General features: G+C 57.9%; 3 protein-coding genes across 3 annotated transcripts; 2 read left to right on the top strand and 1 right to left on the bottom strand.

Annotated features, from left to right (window-relative positions):
* The first annotated feature begins 5,647 nt into the window (after positions 1-5,647).
* On the top strand, positions 5,648-7,555 carry LOC102087100 (vasotocin-neurophysin VT). Its single transcript, XM_005506429.3, has 3 exons — positions 5,648-5,829; positions 6,517-6,718; positions 7,315-7,555. The coding sequence occupies exons 1-3, from the start codon at positions 5,653-5,655 to the stop codon at positions 7,476-7,478; spliced, it is 543 nt and encodes a 180-aa protein (XP_005506486.2). The 5' UTR covers positions 5,648-5,652; the 3' UTR covers positions 7,479-7,555.
* A 2,139-nt stretch (positions 7,556-9,694) lies between these two features.
* LOC102086914 (neurophysin 1) lies at positions 9,695-11,534 on the top strand. The gene is made up of 3 exons (XM_005506428.3): positions 9,695-9,867; positions 10,295-10,496; positions 11,358-11,534. Exons 1-3 carry the CDS (start codon positions 9,748-9,750, stop codon positions 11,405-11,407), a joined length of 372 nt encoding a protein of 123 aa, XP_005506485.1. The 5' UTR covers positions 9,695-9,747; the 3' UTR covers positions 11,408-11,534.
* Positions 11,535-12,391: 857 nt separating this feature from the next.
* Positions 12,392-16,377, bottom strand: MRPS26 (mitochondrial ribosomal protein S26). Its single transcript, XM_065060231.1, has 4 exons — positions 16,094-16,377; positions 13,841-13,978; positions 12,928-13,051; positions 12,392-12,610 (listed from the first exon to the last, which is right to left on the bottom strand). Exons 1-4 carry the CDS (start codon positions 16,360-16,362, stop codon positions 12,479-12,481), a joined length of 663 nt encoding a protein of 220 aa, XP_064916303.1. The 5' UTR covers positions 16,363-16,377; the 3' UTR covers positions 12,392-12,478.
* Between the last annotated feature and the right edge of the window lie 6,254 nt (positions 16,378-22,631).

Genomic DNA, 22,631 nt, shown 5'->3' on the forward strand with positions numbered 1-22,631 from the left:
TGACCTCCTGATGTGACGTCTGCGCCCCCACGGGACGGATCTGGACGGTTGAGCCATAAAAGCGGCGCCCAGCAAAGCCTGACGTTGGCTGCGCTTTAAAGCAGCAGCAGAGCTATTTTTCCATCATGTCGTGGAAGCAGAGGAGCATCTTCAGCCACGACACGAAAAACAAGGTGCTGTGCTCCGCCGGGAGGTGCAGGATCCATCAGCCCCGGCCATTATCCCCCATCAAGCCCTGAGGTCGTGGTGACCGGCTGGGGGAGAAGCAGCTGCTGCCAAATTTTACGCAGATGAGTCTATTTGGGGAGCATTAGTTCACCCAGCCAGGAGCTGGGAGCAATCCTTGGCCAGCCTGACCTGCAAACTTAAAACACAAGTTAAAGTGAAGTTTTTTCCTTCTCTCTGCAGAAAAATGCAGAAATCGGTGGAAAATAATCCAATTTTCCACATATTACCCAACATCCACTAATTCATTCTGATTAAACTTTGTTTCCTTGAGCTCGGCATCAGGTACCGCGCCCTCCATCCTCAATCCTGCCTCTGGAGGGGCTTTGCAAAACATCACAGCTAACGAAGCACCGGCTGTTAATGAAGGATGGGTGGTAAATACACGTGGTTTGCCCTGACCACATGCGAGGGTGTGATCACTCCAGGACTGGAAAATGGTTGTAGTTTCTGTGCATTGATGATGCTTGGAAGCTGTGGGTGTAGCCAAAGGGTGTTTTACATGCAGGAGCATAGAATTACGGAATCATTTTGGTTGGAAAAGACCCCCAAGACCATGGACTCCAACCACAACCCAGCCCTGGCACTGCCCCATGTCCTGAGAACCTCATGTCCGTCTGTCCAGCCCTCCAGGGCTGGTGACTCCAGCACTGCCCTGGGCAGCCTGTTCCAATGCCCCACAGCCCTTTGGGGAAGAAATTGTTCCCCACATCCAACCTCAACCTCCCTGGCACAACCTGAGGCTGTTTTCTCCTCCCTGCATCTCTACCACGTTTCCATCACCCACCTCATTCCCCGACGTGACGAGTTTTTGGGAAGGGCACAAGCACTGATGTCCACATCCGACCCTCCCACCAGCCCCTCCGCAGGTGTCTGGGCAGCTCTGGGGCCGGATTTTGGCCGAGCAGGGGGGCTGGGGGGGTGGATTTGATGCTGCTCCCCCATCCCCACCCCATGGCAGGTCTTTGGGGTTTTCCTGCGCCAGCCGAGCTGGGTTATGGAGAGCAAACCACTAACGCTGCCAATTAATGCCGCCGCCGCCGCTCGCCCGCCGCGCATGTCGTTAGGAGATCAGCGTTAACGAAGGGAGGATCCTCTGGGGCCTGGGGAAGAGCAGGGACGTGGCACAGCAAATCCGGTGCTGGGGACACACAGAAGGGACGCCCCGTGGCTGATGGGGGGGATTCGAGTGGCCCCAAAGCATCGAGCGGCAGCGGGATGCAGGTTTGGGGTCCCAGCATCACTGTGGGGACCAGGGAGCATCAGTGCCCAAACACCACGGAACCCCATCATCCCAACATCACCCCCCCGGTGACCCCAATGTTTTCATCCCCCAAACGTCCCCCTTTTTCCATTTTCCACACATTTTTTGCCTACACCCTTCCCACCTCATCCTCCCCTTGATTTCTGTAAGTGATTCTGCGTCGCCTCTGCAACTTGTAAAAAAAAAACCCACATTTTATTAACCTTCCTTGACTTTAAAGAGCATAATTACATTTTAATCTCATATTCCTGCGTTATCATTCCAGACACAGAGTCATTTGAATGCAGATCATTCCCGGCTAATGTAATTTTACGATACAGTAATGAAGAGACGGAGCACGAGCGCCTAACACCCAATTTAGCGCTGACATTTGGGTTTCTTTTAAAGACAAGTTTTCCCAGCCGAGGGTTTCTGCATCGTCCCCGGCCCTGCAACGCAAGTGGGTCCCGGTTCCTGCTGTGAAGGGATGAATTAGGACGGGGAAACGTGGCCGGCACTAATGATGTTGGTCATTAAAGCTGCCCACGGCTGCCCCGTGTGTGATTCAGCGTCTCTGGAGGTGGGCACAGGGTGAATTTGGGAACTCACTGCTCCCCTGGTCCTGGGGTGACCTGAGTCAGGGGCTGTGGTTACCTTCACCCCCTCTTTGGGGAGAGCCCAGTGCTGTTTTACCCATTAAAAAAAACAGGAGTCCCCCAAAAAACAGGGAAGGAGAGCAGACGAGGATGGGACCCCCAGCACGGCGAATATCACCCAAAAATAGATGCTTGGCCTTACCCCTGCGTGCCTCAGTTTCCCCCGGATGGCAAAGCGGTGCTCTGGGCTTCATCCCCTTCCGACATCCCTCGCTGGTGCCTCCGAAGCCCAGAAAGAAAGAAAAGGGATTAAAATGAGGGTGAGAAAATGAGGGATGCTAACGAGGGTGGGGAAAAGCCAGGCTGATATTCTTTATAGTTCTCTGCCTCAATTCCCCATCTTTGATGAAGATGAGGGGTAGGAAACCACCCCAGAGGCTGGGTCACAGCTGGTGACACCCCCCCAACCCCACTGCCCACCCAGCACCCCAAACGAGCCCCTGTTCATCACCCTGAGTGCTCGGGGGCAGTGGATACTCGTTAGGCACCTGATTCCCCTCTGCACATTAAATTATCATTGCCAAGCTGGCCTCAGTTTTGCTGGAAAGGGTATTTTGGACCAGCAGGAATATTGGTGGAGGGATTTTTACTGCCGTGTGCCCCGTATCGATGTTTCCGACAGCCCACGGGTGACACGAGTGTGCCGGGTCTCACCCTGGGTGGGACTTATGAGGGTCAGTGCCAGCCCCAAAGGTGCGTTTCTCTTTCCCGTCGCTCTCCCTCTGCCCCTGGTTTCTCTGCCCCTGGTTTCTCTGCCCCTGGTTTCTCTGCCCCTGGTTTCTAGGAGGAAGAAGAGGTGGCTGAGGTGGGTGAGCGATGCGTGGCGATGGCAGGTCCTGCTCTGCACCCCTGAGTTCTCCCCATCGCTGCCCCACAGCATCCCCCCCCCGGAGCAGCAGTGTTCAAACCAGCATCCCTCCCAAGTGGGCACTGGTCCCCGAAACAGCACCTCCAAACCAGCAACTCCCCCCAAAACAGCATCTTCTGATTGAGCATCCCTCCCCAAAACAGCATCACCTCCAGATCAGCATCTTCTAAACCATCACACCCCCAAAACAGCATCTTCTGACTGAGCTTCCCTCCCCAAACCAGCATCACCCCCAGATCAGCATCTTCTAAATCCACATCCTCCAAACCAAGGAGCTTCCCTGAACCAGCATCTTCTAACTGAGCATCCCACCCCAAACCAGCATCTTCTAAACCAGCATCTCTCCCAAAACCAGCATCTTGTAAACCCACATCCCTCCCAAACCATCACCCCACCCCAAAACAGCATCTTCCAAACCAAGAAGCTTCCCCAAACCAGCATCTTCTAAATCCACATCCTCCAAACCAAGGAGCTTCCCTGAACCAGCATCTTCTAACTGAGCATCCCACCCCAAACCAGCATCTTCTAAACCAGCATCTCTCCCAAACCTGCATCTCTCCCCAAAACAGCATCCTCCAAAACAACAATCCTCCCAAAACCAGCATCTTCTGACTGAGCATCCCCCCAAAACCAGCATCTCTCCCAAAACCAGTATCTTGTAAACCCACATCCCTCCCAAACCATCACCCTACCCCAAAACAGCATCTTCCAAACCAAGAAGCTTCCCCAAACCAGCATCTTCTAAATCCACATCCTCCAAACCAAGGAGCTTCCCTGAACCAGCATCTTCTAAACCAGCATCCCACCCCAAACCAGCATATTCTAAACCAGCATCCCTCCCAAACCTGCATCTCTCCCCAAAACGGCATCGTCCAAACCAACAATCCTCCTAAAACCAGCATCTTCTGACTGAACATCCCCCCAAAACCAGCATCTCTCCCCAAACCATTATCACCCCCAAAACCAGCATCCTGCAAACCCACATCCCTCCCAAACCATCACCCCACCCCAAAACAGCATCTTCCAAACCAACAATCCTCCCAAAACCAGCATCTTCTGACTGAGCATCCCCCCAAAACCAGCATCTCTCCCCAAACCATTATCACCCCCAAACCAGCATCCTGTAAACCCACATCCCTCCCAAAACATCAACCCACCCCAAAACAGCATCTTCCAAACCAAGAAGCTTCCCCAAACCAGGATCTTCTAAACCTGCATCCCTCCCAAAGCCGCATCCCTCCCCAAAGCAGCATCTTCCGAATCGACAACCTTCTCTGAACCAATATTTTCTGGCTGAGCATCGCTCCTCACACCCGCACCCTCCCCAGCCATCACCCTCCCAAAACAGCATCCCTCCCACACAAATATCCTCTGAATTAGCATCCCTCCCCAAACCAGGATCTTCTAAATCTGCATCCCTCTCAAAACAGCTCCCCTCCCCAAACCCACAACCCACCCCAAACCAGCATGTTCTAAACCAGCATCCCTCCCAAACCCGCATCCCTTCCCAAACCAGCACCCTCCAAACCAACAGTCCTCCCAAAACATCCTCTGAATGAGCATCCTTTCCCAAACCAGTATCATCCTCTCAACCAGCTCCCCTCCACAAACCAGTACACCTCCCTGAAACAGTATGTTCTAAACTAGCATCCCACCCAAACCAGCATCATCTAAGCCAGCATCCGTCCCCAAACCAGCACCCTCCAAAAGAACGACCGTCTCTGAACCAGCATCATGTGACCGAGCATCCCTCCCCAAAACAGCATCACCCCTGGACCAGCACCTTCTGAACTCCCATCCCTCTCAAACCAGCTCCCTTCCCCAAACCAGCATCCTCCAAACCAAAAAGCTTCCCTAAACCAGCATCTTCTGAGCATCCCTCCCCAAAGCAGCATCTTCTAAGCCAGCATCCCTCCCAAGCCTGCATCCCTTCCCAAAGCAGCATCTTCTAAGACAGCATCCCTCCCAAACCTGCATCCCTCCCCAAACCAGCATCACCCCTGGACCAGCATCTTCTGAACTCCCATCCCTCTCAAACCAGCTCCCTTCCCCAAACCAGAATCCTCCAAACCAAAAAGCTTCCCTAAACAAGCATCTTCTGAGCATCCCTCCCCAAAGCAGCACCTTATAGGCCAACATCCCTCCCAAACCTGCATCCCTTCCCAAAGCAGCATCTTCTAAGCCAGCATCCCTCCCAAGCCTGCATCTCTCCCCAAAACAGCATCTTCTAAGCCAGCATCCCTCCCAAGCCTGCATCCCTTCCCAAAACAGCATCTTCTAAGCCAGCATCCCTCCCAAGCCTGCATCCCTTCCCAAAACAGCATCCTCCAAACCAACACCCCTCCCTGAACCAGCACCTTCTACCTGAGCACCCCACCCCAAACCTGCACCCTGCACCCCCCCCCATCCCTGGGGTGTCCCTGCGAGCAGCCACAGCTCGGGGAGGGGGGGATTCACCAGCCCTGAGCACTGCCGCTTGCACTGAATCACTTCAATTACAGTCTCTTGGATGCGATTTGGGAAAAGAAAAGAAAAAAAAAAAAAAAGAAAAAACACACAACAACAACAAAAAACCCAACCCAGCCCTCTTCTTCCTCCTCCTCCTCCCCTGGGAAGGGGTGACAGCAGCATAAATAGCAGCCGGTGCAGCCCAGGGCCAGATGCAGAAGCAGCAGCTTCCCCCGGCACGCGTGGCACGGCTGCAGGCACCCTGCGCCATGGCAGAGCCTTCGCTGCCCCTCTCCTTCCTCTGCCTCCTCGCCCTGTCCTCCGCCTGCTACATCCAGAACTGTCCCCGCGGCGGGAAGCGGGCGCTGGCCGACACAGCCCTCCGACAGGTACGGGGGCTTGGGGGACGGGATGGGGCTTTTGGGGGGGTGTGGGGTGCAGAGAGTCCCTGCCACCCATGGGCACCCTTGGCTGTGCTGCCGAGCCCAGGCAATGTGGTGCATCGCTTTTTGGGGGAGGTTGGGGGACATGCCCAAGGGCACGTGGTGAGGCAGTGGCAGAGGAATGAGCAGCTTGAGATACAGGGGTCACCTTCAAGGAGGGGAGCACAGCCAAGCATCCCTATGCGGGGACAGGGCACCCCCAGGGAGTGGGGATGGGGACATTGGGGATTAGGGCTGTCGGGCATTGGAACAGGCTGCCCGGGGCAGCGGGGGAGTCACCATCCCCAGAGGGGTTGAAAAGTCGCTTAGACGACGTTCTTAGGGACGTGGGTTAGTGCTGGAGCTGGGTTATGGTTGGACTCATCATCCTGAGGGTCTCTTCCAACCAAAATGATTGTATGACTCTATCCTATGACATGGGGGGCAGCGGGAGCCCCCAAAGCAGGGACCCCCCAAAGCAGGGCCACACTGCTAATGGTGGGAACAAGCCACCCCACACCAGCATGACACCCCACGGGCTGGTGAAACAGGGGGGGCTACTTTCAAATACAAAAGGCTACAAGCAGGGTGCCCTCCCCCCTTTTTTTTGGGGGATGGGGGAGTACAGGGGACTCAAGCAGCTCCTCCCTGCAGTGCATGCCCTGTGGCCCCGGGAACAGAGGCAACTGCTTTGGCCCCGGCATCTGCTGTGGTCCCGAGCTGGGCTGTTACCTGGGCACGGCCGAGACGCGCCGCTGCACCGAGGAAGACTACCTGCCTTCGCCCTGCCAGGCCGGCGGGCAGCCCTGCGGCTCCGGGGGCCGCTGCGCCGCTCCCGGCATCTGCTGCAGCGCCGGTAACACGGGGGACACCAGAGAGGGGAGTTTGGGGGGGGTCTTGGGACCATGGGGGAGTGGGGGAGGCGTGGGGGACTCCTTCCTTGTGATGGGGAAACTGAGGCATGGAGCGTGGGGGTGATTTGGGGATAGTCAGATTCAGGCTGGACATGGGGGAGAAATTGTTCTCCCTGAGGGTGGTGAGAGCCTGGCCCAGGTTGGCCAGAGAGGTGGTGGATGAACCATCCCTGGAGACATCCCAGGCCAGGCTGGACAGGGCTCTGAGCAACCTGAGCTGGTGAAGATGTCCGTGCTCATGGCAGGGGGGGCACTGGGGCAGCTGGGACGGTCCCTTCAACCCAATCTACTCTGTGATTCTATGACTGGGCTGGGAGCTCATTCCCGAGCCACCACCGTGAGATATTTCCCAACCAGGCACACATTTTCTTCCCATTGTGCCAAAAACCCCCATCCAGCCCCATTCCCTGGTTAACACGAGGGACAAAGCTGCATGCACACCCCAGGCTGCCACCAACCCCTTCCCCACCCAAAAAGAGACCACTCGTGGGTCCCAAATAACCCAGTTCCCCTCCCAACGTTTCACTTTCTATTGAAGAAACGTGCGCGATGGACGCCGGCTGCCTGGACGAGGGCAGCGACGGAGCTCAGGACACAGCGGAGAAGAACCTGACGGTGCTGGACGGTTCTGCTGGAGATCTGCTCCTCAGGCTGATGCATTTGGCCAACCGGCAGCAGCAGGGCAAGCACCCCCTCCTCTGAGCGTCCCCCCTCCGGCACCGAGCCCCCCGAATCGCACTTGTAAATTTGAGACCCAATAAAAGTCCTCGTGCACTGTGGTGGCTTCGTGCAGGGCACTGGGGACGGGTCATGGGGGGCTGTTGGGGACACATTTGGGGCTTGGGGATGGTGGGGTGGAGGTTGGTGTGTCTTTATACATCCCACCCCACTCCCCAAATCCCCACCCAGCCCCACAGAGTTCAGCTCCCACCCATGGTGGTTTTGCTGGGCTTGGGTGCAGGATTTGGTCCCATCCTTACAGCACAAAGGGATATAAGCTCAGGATTTAGGATCCAGCCACCCAATTCCACCCCAGGGGCCCCGGCAGCACCCATGGGTGCTGGGTGTCCCCTAAGACTGGGGATAGCTGAGATGTGCCACCATCTCGTTACCTCCCATCCAAGACCCCTTTTGGGGGCAGATTCGGGGCCTCGTTGCCTTCAGGAACCAGCACATCAGGAGGCTTCAAGCCACATCTACTAAAAATGATAAAAAATAAGGAAAAGCACCTAAAGAAACCCCAAAAGTGGAAAGATTAAGGTCCCCAGCTTCATACACCCCCCCAAGGGCTGGTCTTGTCTTTCCCACCATCACCACATAAACTGGTCCCCACCAGACACCAATGGGAAGGATCGGCCCCCTCAGTTATCCCACAATCACCCCCCAAATTTGGGGAACCACCACCCCAACCCTTCCCAGCTCTCTTACCCTGGCGGGGTCCCGGCTCCAGGCTTGAATGTGACAGCAATGCAAGGGACACTCGTCCTTTATACTGTCCCCACGGGAGGTGGCACCTCGGCGGAGGTGGAGCTCGGCCACGCTGGTGGGACCCATCCTGCCCCCAGCACCTCCCGATCCACCCAGCGCCTGCTCCCCACCACCAGCATCTCATCCCAGCCCTGGGGAGGGGAGGGACCCCAAAATCACCCCAAATAAATCACTGGGAAAGGGGCAGCATTGATGTGGGTGGGTGACCCCGTGCTGGATGAAAAACTGGGGGTGTTGAGGCTAGCATGGGTGCTCAGCCCATCCTGGGGGGCAGGATGTGAACCCCAACATCTCAGACGCATCCCTGAGCAGGATGATGCTCCAGACCTATAGGAGCCTCAGCATTGGGGTGTCAACACCCCAAAAAAACAGCAGAGCTGATAATTGGGTGGGTTATTTTCCACATCTGTCCCCCCAAAACACATCCCACAGGAGTGGGGACACCCCCAAACTGGCTGAGCCGCTGGGGCATGACAGGCAGGTCCTGAGCCCCATTTCCAAACCATTAACACAGACCCTGGCGCCTGGTGCGTCCCCAGGGACCAGGACTCACCTCATCACCGGCCGCCCTAAGTGACACATTTGGAATCGAGGCGAAGGGGACGACGAGAGGTCACAGTTTTCACTCTCCGGGCTGCCTAATTCCCAATTAAACAGGCGCAGGGAGGGACCGGGGTCACGGTCTCGATAGACACGAGGTTTGTCCACAGCGGAGGAATTTATTCAAGCCGGGAAGCTCTTAATTGCGGTAACGAAGGCGAGGGGTCGCGGTGATTGCATCAGCCTTCGGCCCCGTCCTCGGGGACAGTTCTCCAGGTCCTTCACCTGCTGACGTTGTGGGGCTGGGGCAGCGTGTCCAAGCCCCAAGGCAGAAAATATGGGGAGTTTGGGGTTTTCAGGCTTGTGCCAATGAGGTTTGGTGTTTTTAAGCTAAAAAGGGTGAATGCAGGCAGGGATGGGCTTGGTGTCACCATCATCCCAGAGCGGGACATCCCCAAAAATACATGGAGGGGCGGAAAGGACCAAAACATTTCCCACCCCAGATTCCACTGATGCCCCCAGAGGAGGATTCAGATTTATCTCCCCCCAACCAGAAGGGATTTGAAATCAAGGGGTGCACAAAGCCCCTGCTCACCCCCTGGGGGTGACACGTCCCACCTGGAGATGCCCAATTTCATCCCTACAGGACAGGACACGCAGCAGGCGAGCGCAGAAGGGACACAAGCCCAAAAACAGCCCCCGCATGTCCCCCCCGCTGCTGTCGGACTCATCGCCAAAGAAAAACCAACACCCTGGGCCTGACCTCACGTCCTCGACCTCCATTATGAGCCGAGCCCTTCGGTGTGGAGATCAATGCCTTGTGGTTTTTAAGAATAAAACGGGTGACGCCGGTGCTGGAATGTGTAAGTAGGAGCTGGTGCTATATAAACAGGACCCGGCTGGCCGGGATGAGAAGCCAAAAAGCTCCCCAAAGCCCATAGCCATGGTTGGCAAAGCGCTGGCCCTCTGCCTGCTGGGGCTCCTGGCTCTGTCCTCCGCTTGCTACATCCAAAACTGCCCCATCGGGGGCAAACGCGCCGTCATGGACATGGACATCAGGAAGGTACGTCCTGGGGGGGCTGGGAGATCCCTGAACTCCTCCTTCCCTTCCCCAAACTGCCCCAGGGTGCTGGTGGGAGGAAAAGACCAAGGTAAAGAATCATGGAACAGTTTGGGTTGAAGGGACCGTCCCAGCTCCCCCAGTGCCCCCCCTGCCATGAGCAGGGACATCTGCACCAGCTCAGGTTGCTCAGAGCCCCGTCCAGCCTGGCCTGGGATGTCTCCAGGGATGGGGCACCTGTGGGCAACCTGGGATGAGGGTCTCACCACACTCATTGTACAAAATTTCCGCCCAAATCTCCCCTTTTCTAATTTAAAACCATCACCCCTTGTCCTATAGCAACAGGCCCTGCTGAAAAGCACAACCCCATCCCCAAACCTTGGTGCTTTCCTAAATAATGCCCCCGTTTCTCTCCCCCGTTCCCGCTCAGTGCCTGCCCTGCGGTCCCAGGAACAAGGGTCGCTGCTTTGGTCCCAACATCTGCTGCGGGGAAGAGCTGGGTTGCTACATGGGAACGGCCGAGACGCTGCGGTGCCAGGAGGAGAGCTTCTTGCCCACCCCCTGCGAGTCGGGACGCAAGCCCTGCGGCAGCGGGGGGAGCTGCGCCGCCCCCGGGCTCTGCTGCGGCAGCGGTGAGGGGACACCGGGGATTCGGGGTTGTGGTATAGAAGCGGGAGAGGGGATGCTGCCCAGGGGATGGTGTTTGTCACGTCCGTCTGTCTCCCCAGCACCCAGCGCAGGGCAGATCGATTTTGACGACAGGGAAGGTGATAACAGCCTGGGAGGTTTGGAGGAAGGGGGGAAAGTGGAAAAGAAGGAAATTAGGGGGCTGAGCAAGCGGCAGGAGCCGAGTAGGGCGATCCGTGCCTTGTCCTGCTTTCATTGCCAAGAATCCTGCTTCCATGTCCAAAAAATCCCCCTTCCATCTCCCAAAAACATCCTGCTTCCATCTCCCAAAAAGACCCCCTTCCATCTCCCAAAAACGTCCGCCTTCCATCTCCCTAAACCGTCCCCCTTCCATCTCCCTAAACCGTCCCCCTTCCATCTCCATCTCCCAAAACCATCCCCCTTCCATCTCCCAAAAACATCCTCCTTCCATCTCCCAAAAATCCTTCTTCCACTTCCCAAAAAACCCTCCATCTGCCGAAAAATCCTCCTCCCGTTCCCAAATAATCCTCCTTCCATGCCGCAAAATCCTCCATTTCCAAAAATCCTCCTTCCATTTCAAAACAATCTTCCTTTCATTTGCCAAAAAATCCTCCTTCCATCTCCCCAAAATCCTCCTTCCATGCCCCAAATCCCAGCCTCCTTCCCAAGCCAGTCACTACCGGAGATGCTGCTATTATACAATCCTGGGGGGAATTTGGGAGGGTACAGGAGCAATACCGAGCAATACATGCTCAGTGTTAGTGAAAACCCGCGCTGGGGTGCCCGCGCAGGCTGGTTTGTGCCGTTCGGTTCCTCACCGCGCTCTCCCCTCTCTCCCCGGGCAGAGGGTTGTGTGCTCGACTCATCCTGCGACCAAGAGGTGCCCTTTGCGTAGAGAACGGGAGGGAAGAACCTGCGAGATCCCGGATCTACAGTCGCACCAGCCCAGGCTGAGAACAGACGAGCCAAGCTCTGCAACTTGTGACCTTAATTAGAAATAAAACTTGTACAGGAAAACAAAAGGTCTGTGTTTTTTGTGCGCTTGTCTCCTTTAGGTACAGACTCAAGCTGGAGGGAAAATATCCATTTTTAGGCAAGTTTAGATAAAAAGCAAGCGAGGGAGAACGCAGGGACCTGCTGTCAGTCCACCTGAACCACAGCAAACCGCAGGCTGGTGTCAGCCCAAAAAGAGGGGGGTTTGGGGGAAAACTGGACCTCTGGTGAGCTTGGGGAGCATCAAAGCGAGCGTGGCTTGGTCTGAGAGACCACAATAAACCAAAACTGCCAAAGAGGACGCAGCGTAATTACAATACTCTTTACAACTTAACGCCCCGGTGATGAGTAAAATAATGCTCAAGAGGGAGAAAGAGAAAAGATGTAAAAGCTGGTATCAATGAGACATCCTCTGCACGATTTTTACACATAGCTGCGCCAACAGATGCGGAAAGGAGGGTTGAAAGGATGAGCAGGAAGGACAGGTCTTCCCATCGCAGCAGAAACGAGACAAAATCAATTCTTCCCTCCTCAACAACAAACAGAGGGTGGGTTTTCCTACAAAGCCATTCCGACCTCATTTCCTCCCAAAAGCATCTGGAGGGGTCGCCAGGCAAATGGGGGGCGCTCAGAATCAGGGTCTGCCTCGGGCCGCTCCTGCTCTTCACCCCATGTGCTCAGTGTGGACACGGGAGGGATCCAAAGCAGGATCCAAAGCGGGATCCAGGGACATGGGGGCGGAATTGTGATGGGAACACAAACCCCAGCAGCTCCGATGAACCGCTGGAGCCTCCGCCACTCCCTGTAACTCTTCAACCCCAAATTTCTCCTGCACCCCCATCCCACCGGCGTTCACCCTTCAGAATAACCACAGCCAGACCCCGCGGGCTTTTTCCAACAATTCTGTGGGTGATTTATACATTAAAAGGAATAAACAAGCTCTGTAAACGGAGCCGCTAGACAGAAGCCGGGCCTATGACAACACCGTCCGTTTGACAATCCGCCCGTCCTTGTCGATGGCGAAGTTGTAGTTGCGCGGGTTGTCCAGGCACTCCTCGATCCGCGCGTCCAGGTTCTCGGGGGTGATGAAGGACTTGGCTTCCTCCTGAAGGAAGGACAAGGACCGGCTCGTAACTCACGAGCTGCTGGTGCCCTTCGAGCTCACAGACCTCTGGGAGACCCCAAGATGCCACCAGCGTCATTCCAGAGCAAGGAAACCTGGATTCTCTCCCTTGGGATTATTCCTCCCTCTGTTTTCAGAGCTCTCACTTCGCCTCCATCCCACCCACGTGCTGTTGATGCTCCTGGAAGGTGCTAAAACTTCCCAGCAACCAACATAAAAATCTCTTGGAAAACAAGCCCATGGCTTCCACAAGGATCCCACGGGCTATCAAACCCCTCAGGGGCACCAGCTGCTCTCACCTGCAGCCGCAAAACCTCCTGCTCCTTCTCCTTCAGGAAAGCCTCCAGTTTCCTGGCCTGGTTCTCTGCAGCCTGGAGCTTCTGCCTCTTCCGCTCCTCCTCTTCTTTCCTAATTCTTTCCTCCCTGCCATATAGAAAAGAAAAAGCTTTGCTTAATATTTACACTCTTTAGGGCCGCACTTCAGTGAGACACACTAATCCCTTGTGATGTAAAGGTGCTAAATAGAGGTGCTGGAGCGAGTGGAGAGAAGGGAACGGAGCTGGTGAGGGGCTGGAGCACAAGTGTGATGGAGCGGCTGAGGGACCTGGGGGGTTCAGCTGGAGAACAGGAGCTGAGGGGAGACCTTCTGATCTCTGAACTGCCTGAAAGGAGCTTGGAGCCAGGGGGGTCAGGCTCTGCTCCCCAGGAACAAGCGCCAGGAGCAGAGGAAACGGCCTCAAGTTGCGCCAGGGGAGGTTGAGGTTGGATGTGGGGAACAATTTCTTCCCCAAAGGGCTGTGGGGCATTGGAACAGGCTGCCCAGGGCAGTGCTGGAGTCACCAGCCCTGGAGGGCTGGACAGACGGACATGAGGTTCTCAGGACATGGGGCAGTGCCAGATCTAACTAAACAGGGTGTAGAATTTAGTTGTGCACAAGCAAAAGTCAAAGCTGGTTTTAAACTAAAAGAGGGAGATTCAGGCTGGACATGAGGAAGAAATTGTTTGCCCTGAAGGTGGTGAGAGCCTGGCCCAGGTTGGGCAGAGAGGTGGTGGCTGAACCATCCCTGGAGACATCCCAGGCCAGGCTGGACGGGGCTCTGAGCAACCTGAGCTGGTGAAGATGTCCCTGTCATGGCAGGGGGGGCACTGGGGAGGTCCTTTCCCACCAAAACCACTCTGTGCAGTGACTGCTGCCTGTGGGGCCGGGCTGACCTGCGCAGCCGCTGCCGGGCGTTCTCCGCCTCGTTCCAGGCCATCAGCCTCCGGTGCTCCTCCGCCTGCTCCGCCGAGTCCTCCCCGCACAGCGTCGCCTCCCGCTTGCGCTGCACAACCTCGGCCTTGAACTCGGCCCTGCCGGGGAGGGGACGTGCCAATGAGCTCCTGCCTGGGGCTGGGAGCCCGGGGGCTTCTCACACACCTGCTCTGTCCCGCACAGCAGCCCCAGCCCAGTCCTGACCACAAGGCAAACCCTCCCCTGCCCCACGGCAACCCCACAGCAACCCCATGGCCCTCTGCCCAGCCCCCAGCCAGAACCACAACCAACCCCACAGACCTATACTCAGCCCCCTGCCCCACAGAGCCACAACCAACCCTGCCCTTCCCCATAGCAGCTCCATAACCCTATATGCAGCCCCCCGCCCCATAACCAGTCCCCCGTCCACAGCAGCCCCATACCCAGTCCTGCACCCAGCATTGTCTCTCAGAGAAGCCCCACAGACCCACAGCCAGCCCCACAAACAGCCCCCCAACCCACTTCTGCACAAGGCAAACCCTCTCCTGCCTCACAGCACCCCCACAGCCCTATAGCCGCTCCCCTGCCCCATAACCAGCCCCCTGCCCCACAGCAGTCCCACATCCAGCCCCCCAGCTCTATACCCAGCCCCACAACCCACTTCTGCACAAGCCTGACCAGCAACAGCCCTTTTACCCAGCCCCACAACTAGAGCCACAACCAGCCCCTCCCACCCCTCAGCAACCCCATAGCCCTATACCTGTAACCAGCCCCACAGCCCTATAGCCAGATCTCTCCCTCAAAGCCGACCTACAACGAGCCCCCCAACCCTCTTCTGCACAAGCCCTACCCTCCCCTACGCCACAGCAACCCTATAGCCCCATAACCAGCTCTGTGCCCCATAACCAGGCCCATACCCAGCCCCCCAGCCCTAGAGCCACTTCCCTCCCCACAGGAGTCCCACAATCAGCTCCCCAACCCAGTTCTGCACCACAAGGTTAACCCTTCCCTGCCCCATAGCAACCCCACAGCCCTAAACCCAGCCCCACAACTAGAACCACAACCAGCCCCCCAAACCCACCCCTACCCCACAGCAGCTCCACAGCCCTATAGCCAGCCCCCTGCCCCACAGGAGCCCCACATCCAGCCTCCTCCTTCACAGCAGCCCCACAACCCACTTCTGCACAAGCCCAACTCTCCCCTGCCCCACAGCAACCCCACAGCCCTATACCCAGCCCCCTGCCCCATAACCAGCCTTGTCCCTCACAGCAGCCCTACAGCCCCACAACCAGCCCTCAAATCAGCTCTGCACAAGCTCAACCCTCCCCTGCCCCACAGCAACCCCACAGCCCTATAGCCAGCCCCATAACTAGAACCACAACCAGCCCCCCAACCATCCCCTGCCCCACAGCAGCTCCACAGCCCCACATACAGCACCCAACCCCATAACTAAAACCACAACCAGACCCCAAACCCTCCCCTGCCCCACAGCAACCCCACAGCCCTATAGCCAGCCCCACAACTAGAACCACAACCAGCCCCCCAACCATCCCCTGCCCCACAGCAACCCCATATGCAGCCCCCAGCCCTATAACCAGAACCACAACGAGCCCCACAGCTTTATACCCAGCACCCAGCCCCATAACTAGAACCACAACCAGCCGCCCAAACCCTCCCCTGCCCCACAGCAGCTCCACAGCCCTATAGCCAGCCCCCTGCCCCACAGCAACCCCACAGCCCTATAGCCAGCCCCATAACTAGAACCACAACCAGCCCCCCAACCATCCCCTGCCCCACAGCAACCCCACAGCCCCACATGCAGCCCCCAGCCCTATAACCAGAACCACAACGAGCCCCACAGCCCTCCCCTGCCCCACAGCTTTATACCCAGCACCCAGCCCCATAACTAGAACCACAATCAGTCCCCCAACCCTCCCCTGCCCCACAGCAGGGTCACAGCCCCATATGCAGCACCCAGCCCCACAACTAGAACCACAACCAGCCCCTCAAACACACTCCTACCCCACAGCAACCCCACAGCCCCACATACAGCACCCAACCCCATAACTAAAACCACAACCAGACCCCAAACCCTCCCCTGCCCCACAGCAGCCCCACAGCCCTATACCCAGCCCCACAACTAGAACCACAACCAGCCCCCCAAACCCACCTCTACCCCACAGCAGCTCCACAGCCCTATAGCCAGCCCCCTGCCCCCCAGCCCCCGCCGGTACCGCAGGGCGCTGAGCACCAGCCGGTGCAGCCGGTACCGCTCCAGCACCACCAGCAGCTCTTCGGGGTCCACGGGCGGCGGCACCTTCAACCGCGACGCCTTGGACTTGGCGGGGGGATCGTGCCGCGTTTTGCGGCCCCGTGCCGGGACCAGCCGCGGGCCCCAGGCGGGGCGGGGGCCGGGGAACGGGCCGGGGGCCGGTCCCGGGGAGCCGACGGGGCCCAGCGCCGCCAACAGGCCCGGCCGGAGCCGCCTCAGCAGCGGCAGCATGGCGGGCGGAAGTGACGTGAGCCGACCCGCCCGCGGGGAGAGTGGGAGCGGTAGAGGGGCCTGATGGGAAATGGAGTGCGGGACACGGGAACCCACGGGGACACGGGAACCCACGGGACATGGGAACCCACGGGACATGGGAACCACGGGAACACGGGAACTACGGGGACACGGGAACTACGGGGACACGGGAACCCACGGGACATGGGAACGGACACGGGAACCACGGGGACACGGGAACTACGGGACATGGGACGTGGGGACTGCCACGGGAACCCCGCGGGAAACGGGGACCAAGGGACACGAGAACCATGGGATATGGGCCCACGGGACATGGAACCCACGGGACACGGGCACCCACGGGACATGGAAACCGACACGGGAACCACGGGAACACGGGAACCACGGGGACACGGGAACCACGGGACATGGGACATGGGGACTGACACGGGAACCAAGGAACACAGGATATGGACAGGAACATGGGATATGGACCCACGGGACACGGGGACCCACGGGGGACACGGGAAACACGGGACACGAGACACAGGAACCGCCACGGGACACGGGAACCCACGGGGGACAGAACCCCACGGGACACCGGAACTCCCCCCAAGGAACACGGGAACCAAGGGACACGGAACCCACGGGGCACAGAATGCCACGGGACACGGGGTTAAGGGGACACGGAACCTCCCTGCGATGCAGAACCCCGGAGGACACGGAACTGCCCCACGGGACCCCACGGGATACAGAACCCCCACAGGTCACGGGAACCCACGGGGCACAGAACCCCCCACGGGACACAGAACCTCCACGGGACCCCACAGGACACGGCACTGCCCCACGGGAACCCCCGTGGCACACGGACCCCCGTGGGACACGGGGACTGCCCAGCAGAGGACAGAGCCCCCCATGAAAAACATCCCCCTACGGTACAGCCCCCGCTGTGACACGGCCCCCACGGGACACGCCACCCCCGCACACACCCACGCGGGACCCCCCCCCTCCCTCCCCCGCAGCCGCCACCACGCCTCACAGGCTCCCCCTGAGCCCCTTTATTTCCCGCGGGGTCCCGCGGCCGTTCCCGGATCGGTCCCGCGTGGGGTCGGTCCCGCGTGGGGTCGGTCAGCGCAGCGCAGCGCCCTGCGGGGAGCGGGGTCGTGGGGGCCGGGACAGGACCTTCCCGTGTCCCCCCCCACCCCGATGTCCCCTCCCGTCCCCACTCACCGGCAGCGGCTCCTCCCGCCGCGGGGGACACGCGTGGGGGCGGCAGCGCCATAGCGGGACCGAGACCTGCGGGACAGGGGCTGCCGTGGAGGGGGGGGTACACAATTCCGGGGGGGAGGAGGCACACAACCCACGGGAGGACACCCAGCCCGGGGGGGGACACATAACACCGGGGTGGGATATAAACCCAGAGTTTAATCCGGAGGTTAATCTGGGGAGGGTAACACGGGGGGGTATAATCTGGGGGGATATAAATCTTGGGGGGGCGAGGGGGGAACCGGCGGGGGGATAATCCAGAGAGGATAATTTGGGGGTGGGGAACTCTTGGGGGGTTATAACGCCGGGGGGCGAACTCAGTGGGGAATATAACAATGGGGGGGGAATTGTGGGGAGGGGGATAATGTGGGGGAGGGTAACCTGAGCGGGGCGGGGATCAGGAGGGGTATAAATCCGGGGGGGGCGAAACGCGGGTTTAAAATGACCACGGCGGGGACACACACAATAATCCAGGGAAGGGGATAAACCAAGAGGGTTATAACCCCGGGATCGGGGGGTTTTACTCTGGGGGGTTTACCCCGGGGGGGTCACCCCTGGGGTGCAGGGCCCTACCTGCCGGGCCGGGGGGGGGCCCAGGTCCCGCTTGCCCCCCGGGTACCAGCCGTGGGACCAGTGCTGGCCCGGGCAGGGGGCGGCCAGGAGCAGCAGCAGCGCCAGCAGCACCAGGGACCCGCGGGGGGACATGGCCGGGGGGGCTGCGGGGACATGGGGGACACTGTGACACCCACCCAGGGGACACCCCGGGGGGGCTGCTGGGGGTGCAGATGCTGGGGAGGATGAGCACCCATGGGTGCTGCTGGGGTGGGTCCTGCAAATATGGGCGCCCAGGGGTCCTGTTTGGGGTGAGGTGGGGATGGAGATGTGGAGGTGATGAGCACCCATGGGTGCTGCTGGGGTGGGTTGGGATGGAGATGTGGAGGTGATGTGCACCCATGGGTGCTGCTGGGGTGGGTTGGGATGGAGATGTGGAGGTGATGAGCACCCATGGGTGCTGCTGGGGTGGGTTGGGATGGAGATGTGGAGGTGATGTGCACCCATGGGTGCTGCTGGGGTGGGTTGGGATGGAGATGTGGAGGTGATGTGCACCCATGGGTGCTGCTGGGGTGGGTTGGGATGGAGATGTGGAGGTGATGAGCACCCATGGGTGCTGCTGGGGTGGGTTGGGATGGAGATGTGGAGGTGATGTGCACCCATGGGTGCTGCTGGGGTGGGTTGGGATGGAGATGTGGAGGTGATGTGCACCCATGGGTGCTGCTGGGGTGGGTTGGGATGGAGATGTGGAGGTGATGTGCACCCATGGGTGCTGCTGGGGTGGGTTGGGATGGAGATGTGGAGGTGATGTGCACCCATGGGTGCTGCTGGGGTGGGTTGGGATGGAGATGTGGAGGTGATGTGCACCCATGGGTGCTGCTGGGGTGGGTTGGGATGGAGATATGGAGGTGATGAGCACCCATGGGTGCTGCTGGGGTGGGTTGGGATGGAGATGTGGAGGTGATGTGCACCCATGGGTGCTGCTGGGGTGGGTTGGGATGGAGATATGGAGGTGATGAGCACCCATGGGTGCTGCTGGGGTGGGTTGGGATGGAGATGCAGAGGATCTGAGCACCCACGGGTCCCATTTGGGGAGGGCTGGGGATGGAGATGCAGAGGGGGTCAGCACCCATGGGTGCTCTTTGGGGTTGGTTGGGGATGGAGATACTGGAGGGGTTCAGCACCCATGGGTGCTGCTGCAGCAGGTTTGGGATGGAGTTGCAGAGCGGATGAGCACCCATGGGTGCTGCTGGGGTGGGTTTGGGATGGAGATGTAGAGGGGCTCAGCACCCACAGGTCCCATTTGGGGTGGGTTGGGGATGGAGATGCAGAGGGGCTCAGCACCCATGGGTGCTCTTTGGGGTGGGCATGAAGATGTGGAGGGTATGGGCACCCATGGGTGCTGCTGGGCTTTGTATCCAGAAATTGATTGAACAGCCCCCCCAGAGCACCATTTGGGTCAGATTTGGGGTGAGCAGGACTCCCCACCCCAGGGTCCCCACATGCCACCAGCACCTCCCTCAGCCCCCCCACCCCCGGCAGCCTCACCTGTCCTGTGGGTGACAGCGGTGACAATGACAGTGGTGACAGTGGTGCTGGTGACAAACAGCTCCGCTATTTGTAGGGCTGGACATGGTGACGTCGGCCCTGCCATCGCTCCCATGGGGGACCGTGACTTCACCGGTGGCATCGGTGTCCTTGTGCCAGTGCCCGTCACCTCCTTCCCCCCCAAATCCCCTCGGCAGCGCCCTGACACCCCTTTTTTTTGGGGGGGGTGTTCTATCCTGGGGATGCTCTTGCTGAATGAGGGAGTAAATTCTCTGTGCCTCAGTTTCCCCACCCAGCGCCAGCCCCCAGTTGAGCAGCCAGTGCCTGGTTGTGGGGGGCACGGGGGTGCTTGGGGGGTCTGTGTCCCCAGGGGGAGCCCCCACAGTGGCCAAGTGCAGCCCCCCCATTGCAGGAGGGTTTATTTCTGTGTGTGATTTAAAGCTTTGGCTGAAATTCCCCCAAATTCAAGAATTAGCATTTATTAATGGTGATGTTGGGTGCCAGGTGATGGTGGCAGCAGTGAAGTCATTTTTGGGGGTGTTTTGGGCTTGCTGGGGGGGTGGGGGGTCCCCTTGTCTCCACCATGTCACCTTCCCCACCAGAAAATTCCCCCCAGCTGGAAAATTCCTGCTGGAAAACTCAATACTTCGACTCACGGGGTGGATTTTCCCAGGATTTCTGAGGTTTCAGCCCCACGTCCCCCCAGTGCCCCCTTGGCTGGGGGGGGTTTCACTGTCCCCAAGCCCTGTCACCCCCTGCAGTGATCCCGGGGGGGCACCCAGATGAATCCTGGGGGTGAAACCTCCAGTCCCAGTTCTCCCAGTGCCTGCAGAGCGCCCCCAGTAACCAGGGCACGGTCGCCCTGACCACAGGGGGAACAAGGAGGGTGCTTCACCAGACACCTCTTTGTGACCAAAACAACATGAAGATAAACCACATTAAGCTGTTTTTTAAACACAGGGTGCTGCACCCCTGGGTCCTCAGGACTCTTCTGCATCCTTAGGTCTTTCCTCAGCCATTACGACTCTCTGGGTATCCTGGCCCATCAGGGTTTCCTTCTGTTTTGATTCTTCTGGGCGGGGAATGACAAAAATCAGCAGTTCTTTTTTGCCCCTTTCTCTGATAATTCAAATTCTCTGTGATGGAGCCTCCATTGGGAAGAAAAAAAACCCTAAATGTGTCTGGAGAATGAATAGATTGTACGGTCTTAAATTGTTCTGGCTCTGAGGGTGGTGAGAGCCTGGCCCAGGTTGGGCAGAGAGGTGGTAGATGAACCATCCCTGGAGACATCCCAGGCCAGGCTGGACGGGGCTCTGAGCAACCTGAGCTGGTGAAGATGTCCCTGTCATGGCAGGGGGGGCACTGGGGCAGCTGGGACGGTCCCTTCAACCCAAACTTTTCCATGATTCTATGATTTGCACTTGCAGCTGTTTTTGTGGAACGTCACCCACCCAGGGGTGTGAAGTCACCTCGATGATGTTGAATTTCTGGCCTGTTGTTCAAGTTCCGCTCCTGCACTCTCAAGGTGTAGGACCATGTGCATCCTTCCTGAGAAGCAGAAACATGGAGACATTGTTGGCAGGACCAAGTCAGATCATAGAAGCATTGAATGCTTTGGGTGGGAATGGACCTTTGAAGGTCATCTAGTCCAGCCCCTGATGGATCAAGGTGCTTGGAGCAACCAGCTGAGTTTCGAGTGTGCCCACATACAGATTTTAGCAGCTCTGGTGATGGTAGAAGACATGATCATAGAATCACAGAATGGTTTGGGTTAGAAGGGACCTTCAAAGCTCATCTAGACCAACCCCTGCCATGAGCAGGGACACCTTCACCAGCTCAGGTTGCTGAGATCTAAAATCTCCAGGATCCAGGGCTGGAGGTCTCCTGGTCCAGGGATGGAGGCAAAGACCTGCAGCAGGTTGGGTGTGTGTGGTGGAGCCCAGAGGTCCCTTCTCCCCATTGCTATGGCTGGAGAAAGCCTGGTTGTCTCCTCTGGGACACAGGGCTCTTCTCCCTCGCTTTCAGCCGCACTTCCCAGGAGAACTGAGGGTACAGAGAAGAAAAAATAAAATAAAATAAAATAAAATAAACTCGGCCTCTGAAATAGAATTTCTCCAGCTGGTTTGTTCTCTGGACCTCGGCTGTTGGAGGATCTCCTGGGTTTCTCCAACGCTTTCCTGCTGGTGGGTTGGGTGGAGGTTGCTCTCCCAGCTTCATTTTAGAGCTGCGGAAGGAGGACGTGGGCACAAGGTCACAGGTTGGAAAACGGACACAGCCCGAGGTGGCTCCAAAACTTCTCGTTTGCTGCTGGTACAGACCAGGAGGAGGGAAGGGACCGGGTGGCACTTGGGAGGAGACACAAGCAGTGAGAAGATGGAGCTGGGACCACGAGGAGCCACGTTCTCCCCCAAACCCCCCGCAGAAGCTGCAGGTCCCTCCTGGAAGGGACCAGGGGGACAATGGGGCCACTTCGACCATCCATGGTGACAACCGCGATCCCCACAGTGGGCGTGAAATCTGGCACCAAACACGGACATTTCCTTCAGGGAGCAAAAACCCTTTTGTTATTCTGTTTGGTTGGTTTGTTTCATGGTTTTTGGGTGAAATTCCTGCAGTCGCTGCTCTGGTCACTACAATTTCCAAACCCTCAAGGAGGAAACTTGTTTTGCTTTTTATATAAGAATTAGGATATTTATATATATACACACACACAGAATAAGCCTTTTCTTTTTTTCTCCTTGTTCTTTTGTGAAAGAGCTGACCAGCGGAAAAATGTGAAACCATTTCCCTGCAGGTTCGGAAACGCTTGTGCTTGTGGGGCTGTGGGTTGTATTTGTTTCCAGGTAAGATCCAGGATATCATTTTCTTCTTATTATCTTTTTGTAAAAGGCTTTACTCCCTCA

This window comes from Columba livia, chromosome 4 (assembly GCF_036013475.1).
Source record: "Columba livia isolate bColLiv1 breed racing homer chromosome 4, bColLiv1.pat.W.v2, whole genome shotgun sequence".
In the NCBI taxonomy this organism is placed as follows: domain Eukaryota; kingdom Metazoa; phylum Chordata; class Aves; order Columbiformes; family Columbidae; genus Columba; species Columba livia.

Coding starts and splice junctions, on each gene's coding strand:
- LOC102086914 (XM_005506428.3), top strand. CDS start 9,748: ATGGTTGGCAAAGCGCTGGCCCTCTGCCTGCTGGGGCTCCTGGCTCTG. Junction 9,868..10,294: donor TGGACATGGACATCAGGAAG/GTACGTCCTGGG, acceptor GTTCCCGCTCAG/TGCCTGCCCTGCGGTCCCAG. Junction 10,497..11,357: donor CGGGCTCTGCTGCGGCAGCG/GTGAGGGGACAC, acceptor CTCCCCGGGCAG/AGGGTTGTGTGCTCGACTCA.
- LOC102087100 (XM_005506429.3), top strand. CDS start 5,653: ATGCAGAAGCAGCAGCTTCCCCCGGCACGCGTGGCACGGCTGCAGGCA. Junction 5,830..6,516: donor CCGACACAGCCCTCCGACAG/GTACGGGGGCTT, acceptor TCCTCCCTGCAG/TGCATGCCCTGTGGCCCCGG. Junction 6,719..7,314: donor CGGCATCTGCTGCAGCGCCG/GTAACACGGGGG, acceptor TTTCTATTGAAG/AAACGTGCGCGATGGACGCC.
- MRPS26 (XM_065060231.1), bottom strand. CDS start 16,362: ATGCTGCCGCTGCTGAGGCGGCTCCGGCCGGGCCTGTTGGCGGCGCTG. Junction 13,979..16,093: donor CTGGTGCTCAGCGCCCTGCG/GTACCGGCGGGG, acceptor CCTCCCCGGCAG/GGCCGAGTTCAAGGCCGAGG. Junction 12,611..12,927: donor AGGAGGTTTTGCGGCTGCAG/GTGAGAGCAGCT, acceptor TCCTTCCTTCAG/GAGGAAGCCAAGTCCTTCAT.